Source organism: Hordeum vulgare, chromosome 4H (genome assembly GCF_904849725.1).
Source record: "Hordeum vulgare subsp. vulgare chromosome 4H, MorexV3_pseudomolecules_assembly, whole genome shotgun sequence".
Taxonomy (NCBI): domain Eukaryota; kingdom Viridiplantae; phylum Streptophyta; class Magnoliopsida; order Poales; family Poaceae; genus Hordeum; species Hordeum vulgare.
This window is the reverse complement of record NC_058521.1, coordinates 144,440,385-144,445,838: the sequence shown is the minus strand read 5'-3', so window position 1 is coordinate 144,445,838 and position 5,454 is coordinate 144,440,385. Positions and strand designations below refer to the sequence as shown.

General features: G+C 45.8%; 1 protein-coding gene across 1 annotated transcript; it reads right to left on the bottom strand.

The window, feature by feature from the left end:
- Positions 1–1,557: 1,557 nt before the first annotated feature.
- On the bottom strand, positions 1,558–5,045 carry LOC123448183 (calcium-binding protein CBP-like). The gene is made up of 5 exons (XM_045124993.1): positions 4,279–5,045; positions 2,821–2,867; positions 2,533–2,708; positions 1,945–1,963; positions 1,558–1,851 (listed from the first exon to the last, which is right to left on the bottom strand). Exons 1-5 carry the CDS (start codon positions 4,910–4,912, stop codon positions 1,747–1,749), a joined length of 981 nt encoding a protein of 326 aa, XP_044980928.1. The 5' UTR covers positions 4,913–5,045; the 3' UTR covers positions 1,558–1,746.
- Between the last annotated feature and the right edge of the window lie 409 nt (positions 5,046–5,454).

Below are 5,454 nucleotides of genomic sequence, written 5' to 3'. Positions count from 1 at the left end.
TTGTAGGACACAATTGCCGGCTTGAGGTACAAGGAGATGGCCGCTTCCAAGGGAAAAGCATTCTCATTTAAGAATGCTTGGGCAATTCTTCAAACTTTTGACAACTGGAAGTTGAGGGATCAAGAGACCGTGCCCAAGAAGGCGGCAATAATTAGGATGGATGATAGTGATGAGGAGGAAAGGAACTTGTGCAAGCCCGAGGGAACCAAGAAGGATAAGCTAAGGAAGAAGATGGAAGGAGAGGCGTCAAGCATAAGGGAGAAGATGGAGCATATGATGAAGTCAAGGGAGACATTGACAATAAAGACATTAGAGACAAAGCTTCTTATCATCGAGAAGAAGAAAGAGGTGAAGCTTGCACAAGTTGAAGCAAGGCATGAAGAAGCCAAGCGCAAGGCCGAAGAAAGAGGGCGCAAGGTCGACTTGGAGGAGAGGATGATCAAGGTCAAAGAAGCAAAGGCATGAAAAGAACTCATGGTGGAAGAGAAGGAGCACATGATGATGTCTAAGAAGGACATGGATGAAGACCAATTGATGTGGTGAAAGGACTACAAGGAGGACATCGCGGAGAGGAAGAGGATATTCCGTGGTGCGTCCTCTACTCTTCGAGGTGACACCCCGATGAGTGGTGGTGGCGATGGCGGTGTGGAGGACTCCACCACCGACGCCTATGGAGGTGCTTGACAGACGTGTAAGTGGTCTAGATTTTCATTTCCTAGTTTGTTTCAAGGTTGATTGTGTTTTTCTATTGATAATTGTGACATGTCAAATGACAGTTTTGAGGGTTGGGGTTGCGGCAAAGACTAGAACCCTCAAACTCAACCCTTGTAACGGAATATTCCGTTATAAGGATTGGATTTGAGGGTTCTAGTCTTTGCCCCTGTTTTTCAACACTTAAAAGTGCCAAAAAATACAATTCTCAACCCTTAAACTGTTTTGAGGGTACTACTAGTGATGCTCTTATAGACAAATTGAATACAATTCAAGTGGTTGAGGCCTTGAGGGGCTTTCCCCTCCTCCCCCGATGAAAATTCAAAAAGAAAATGTATGTAATGAAAGGGGATCAACCGTAGTGGAGGCGCCGGAACCAAAGCTGCCGACGGTGGGATATATCATCGAGAGTCCAATCCATGTGAGAACTTGACTAGTCTTAAAAGATGGTAGATAGCCTACAGGAAGAGAGTAACAAACACATCTGTGGTTGTGAGGAAGATTCCGTTAGGCGAGGCAACGGACACATTTGTGGTTGTGAGGAAGATTCCGTTAGGCAAGACGATCAGCCATCCAAATTCTTTTCCAGATCACAAGCCACATGAAAAACTTACATTACATCGAAGGCCTCTCCGTCATCGTGGGTGGCTGGTGAGCAATCCAGGGTTGAGGTAAGGTAACTGAGGACTAGCTCCTCCGGTGAGAGGGGTTTGATTTCGACTAGCAATCGAACTTGTGCACCGCTTTTCATCAGAGTTCTAATGCATCCATGAGGAGATAAGCTCTGTTAGTAGGTACTACGTAGTATGTACTCCCTGCACAGTTAGTACAAAGTTGAGTCACTTATTTCGGAACGGAGGGAGTATACCATAACTTGTTTGAATTCTCCAAAAGACTTATTCCAAAGTGCCAGTATTACATTTACAGCCGGTAGGTAACAGAGCTAGTGGCAAAACAACTCTAGCAACCGTTTCGATACACCTGGGACGATACATATGCTCAGATCAAGCTCAACCCAGAAGCACCGCGGTGCCATCATGCGATGAGGAAAGGGAGCACGGTTAGCATGAACGCCTCGTAGCCAAAAGTTGCAGACCCCGAGTACGCCGTGTCCTTCTCCTTGAACTTCTCGGTCAGGCCCTGCCAAAGTAATTCAGGCAAATTATAAAGGTAATTCAACCAAATGACCACCATGAAATGCAAAAAAGATGTTAGTTTATTTGGTGGAATTACCTTCACTGTAAGGCAGCATCTGCATACATAAAGAACAAACAGTCAGGAGGAATGTTATAAGGTTGTACTAACAATTAATTTGAATCGGAGGGAGTAGTACAGTTTGAAATGGAACGAAATAGGAGGATTCAAATTATTCCTCAGCAGTATGAATCATAAGGCTTTGCATCAGAAAATGAAGTGGAAATTTCAATGATTGGCCATTTTTCCGTTCGATCATTCACAAGTTGGACAGGGCATTTCATTCTTAAGTGGAAGAAACCGATTAGCAGTAAACATTAAATGGCATGGTACAGATATCAACAAGTGATGCACAATTCCTCCATGAGAGCGCCATAGCGATGCACGATTTCTAATTTCCCATCAGCACATAATACTGAAACTGCGAAATATTATCAGATTGTGCTACTGCTAAGCTTTGTAAGGGAACCCAGTATTTTTGCCAATTCTGATCTTGACATAATTATTTTTTTGACAAGCTAAACAAATTTGACCTATCCATGTTTCAATTAGATGCTGCAAAAGGTTGTGCAGTTTTATGGGAAAAACAATCAGCCAAGTTACAACTAACTGAAGGAATAATCTTACTCAATGAAGTTGTCATATTCAACCGCTTTGTTCTTGCCCCCAGTCTTGTCAAATTTAGACACAAGCAAGTCTAGCACAGTTGGAGAGACCGAATATCCAAGATCTAGAAGAGCATCACGCAGTTCTGCTGCATCAATTCTACCACTTCGGTCACGGTCAAACCTCTCAAATATGCCCTGCACAATAAATGTGGGAAATGTAGCACAAGCAATGTTAAGTTAGTTGGTTGGTTCCCTCACAAAGGAAAGAAGCAAGGGAACTTGAAGCTGTACTGCTGTAGCATCTCACCCTCCAATTCTGAAGACTGTAAAACACAGAAGTGAACTCCTTTGGCCCTGAAAGGATCAAAGGTAATTGTATTTAAAGTTAGGAAGGTTAAAGAAAAAAAATAGAGAGGGGACGGAAATGTCAAATGTCGAAAACAGTATGGGCCTTTTTGATACGCAGGATTTCAAAAATACAGGAATGGGATAGGATTGCATGTTTAAAGCAGAGAACTCGGAAACATAGGAATCTGCAGAATTGGATGTTTGTTTCACAGGAATAGGAAAAACACATGAACCCTAAAAAACATGATCAAATTAAGGTCAAACCATATGAAAAGATAAGATGAGGTAAATATTATGCTATTTCTGGCCTTTGTCTCGTTCTTTGTGCATAGGAATGTAAAAAGATGTCTAAGTGGATTTAAAAATCCCTTTCTTTTTTCCAATGGTCAATTCCTTTGAATCAAATGGATGAACAGTGTCACAGGAAAATTCCCTGTTCCTATGATTTTCCTCTACTTTTCCTATGAATCAAAGAGGCCCTGTATGTATACTTCATACTTTAAAACAAATAAAGACAACATATAAATGGCCGATAATTCTAGGTAGCAAGCTATAAATGCGAACTGTGTGGCAGTTAAGACCAATCCATGCTTGTACTGTGATGGATTACAGACCAAAGAAATTAGTACATACTAGTTGGTTGTCTCGTGCAAACCATAGTTTCATCACAACAGAAACAACCTTCGGTTTTGGTGAATGACAGTTAGGAAAAGTATCTCAAGCTTTCAAGGATAACCTTCCGTCAAAAAAGCTTTGGTAGAACTAACTCAAGGCAGTTCAAACTTTGAAGCTTGGATAAGCATAAACTAAAACTCACGTTTCCTTGATGGACCAGGTTAAACTGAAAGTAAAGAAATGCAGATCTGATAAAGCAATCCACACTTCCCATCCAATCTTTCACATCGGGAAGAAAAGAAAATACAACAATCATCAGTGTCAAGTTATTTGCTAAGATGTCCATAACAACAGAACAACTTGTGGGTTTTGCACAGCTGAAGTTTTAAGTAAGGGTCTAATACTTCCCAACATGAATACTTGGCATGTGCTCCAGCTGTATGCCTGTATCTAACATTAGTCCATAGACTGACAGTCTGAAATCCAGTCAAGCTGAACTAAATTTGCACGGCTTCCTCGGGATCCTTCCCCAGAAATGAAAAGGGTCCATTTGTGAACTCTGGCTCAAACAATTCACCACTAAGTGCGTGCTACAAAGACCAGAAGAACATCAACACTAAGTCGTGTGCATGCCGAGACGGCTGCGCAGTGGACCAGGGAGACGCACGATTGCCTCCTGTCCTGGAAGCTAAGAGTCAAAGACAATGACGCAATGGATCCCGGCCCCATTGATCCTAGAACGATGGTGACTAAGACTTGAGAGATATTTCTACGACATATGGAGGAGGGAGGGAGGACTTGCCGATCTTGCGGACGTTGGAGTTGGTGAAGAGGTACATGAGGAGGTGGACGGTGCGGAGGCTGAAGCTCTGGCTGCTGTACCCAGAGAGCGCGGACTGCAGCTCCTTGTCGTCGATCATCCCGCTGCCGTCGCGGTCCGCCGCCTGGAAGCACGCCACGACGTTCGGGTCCGTCCCCGGCGGGAAGGTCGACGGCACCAGCGCCGCGAACGGGCTACCGTACCCGCCGGCGCCGCCTCCTGCGTAGGGCTGCGCGGCGGGTGGGCCCCCGTACGGCGCGGCGGACGAAGGCGGCTGGGCGCCGTAGGGCTGCTGCCCGTAGCCGCCTCCGCCGCCCCCGCCGTAAGGCTGCTGCGGGGGCGGAGCACCGTGGTAGGGGTCGGAGCCGGAGGAGTAGGAGGTCTTGCCTTCCTTGGGGGGCTTCTGGCCGTAGGACGGTGGGGCGCCGTAGCCGCCGCCACCGCCCCCGCCGTAAGGCTGCTGCGGGGGCGGGGCGCCGTGGTAGGGGTCGGGGCCGGAAGAGGAAGAGGTCTTGCCTTCCTTGGGGGGCTTCTGGCCGGAGGGCGGCGGGGCTCCGTAGCCGCCAGCAGCGCCGTAGGGGTAGCCGGAGCCGGGGGGCGGGGGGTAGCCAGCCATGGGGTTGAACTTGGGGAATTGGAGTTGTGTGCTCTCTCGATCACGGGGACGGGGACGGGGACGGGGATGGGGATGGAATGAAACAGGTGGGAAGGGGGCGAAGCGAAGCAGAACGTGGGTTGGTTTGGCGACGCGGACACAACACGGAGGGGAGCAGATCGAAAGGAGAGAGCTATCCGTCAACGCGGACGGCGGTGACGACACGACGGCACGGCAAATTTACAACTTACTCCCTCCATTTCATAATATAAGTCTTTTTTAGAGATTTCAAAAAACTACGTACGGATGTATATAGACATACTTTGAAATATAGATTCATTCATTTTGCTCCGTATGTAGTCCCTTAATGAAATCGCTTAAAAGACTTATATTTAGGAACGGAGGTAGTATTCGTTAGTGGTGAATTTAGGCCATGTTTAGAATCATAATAGATTATGGCTTTATTTGGAACCACAATGGATTATAATAATCTGAATTACGAAAATAGATTATATAATCTGGTTATAAAAATAATCTAGGTGTACATGTTTGAAAGACAGATT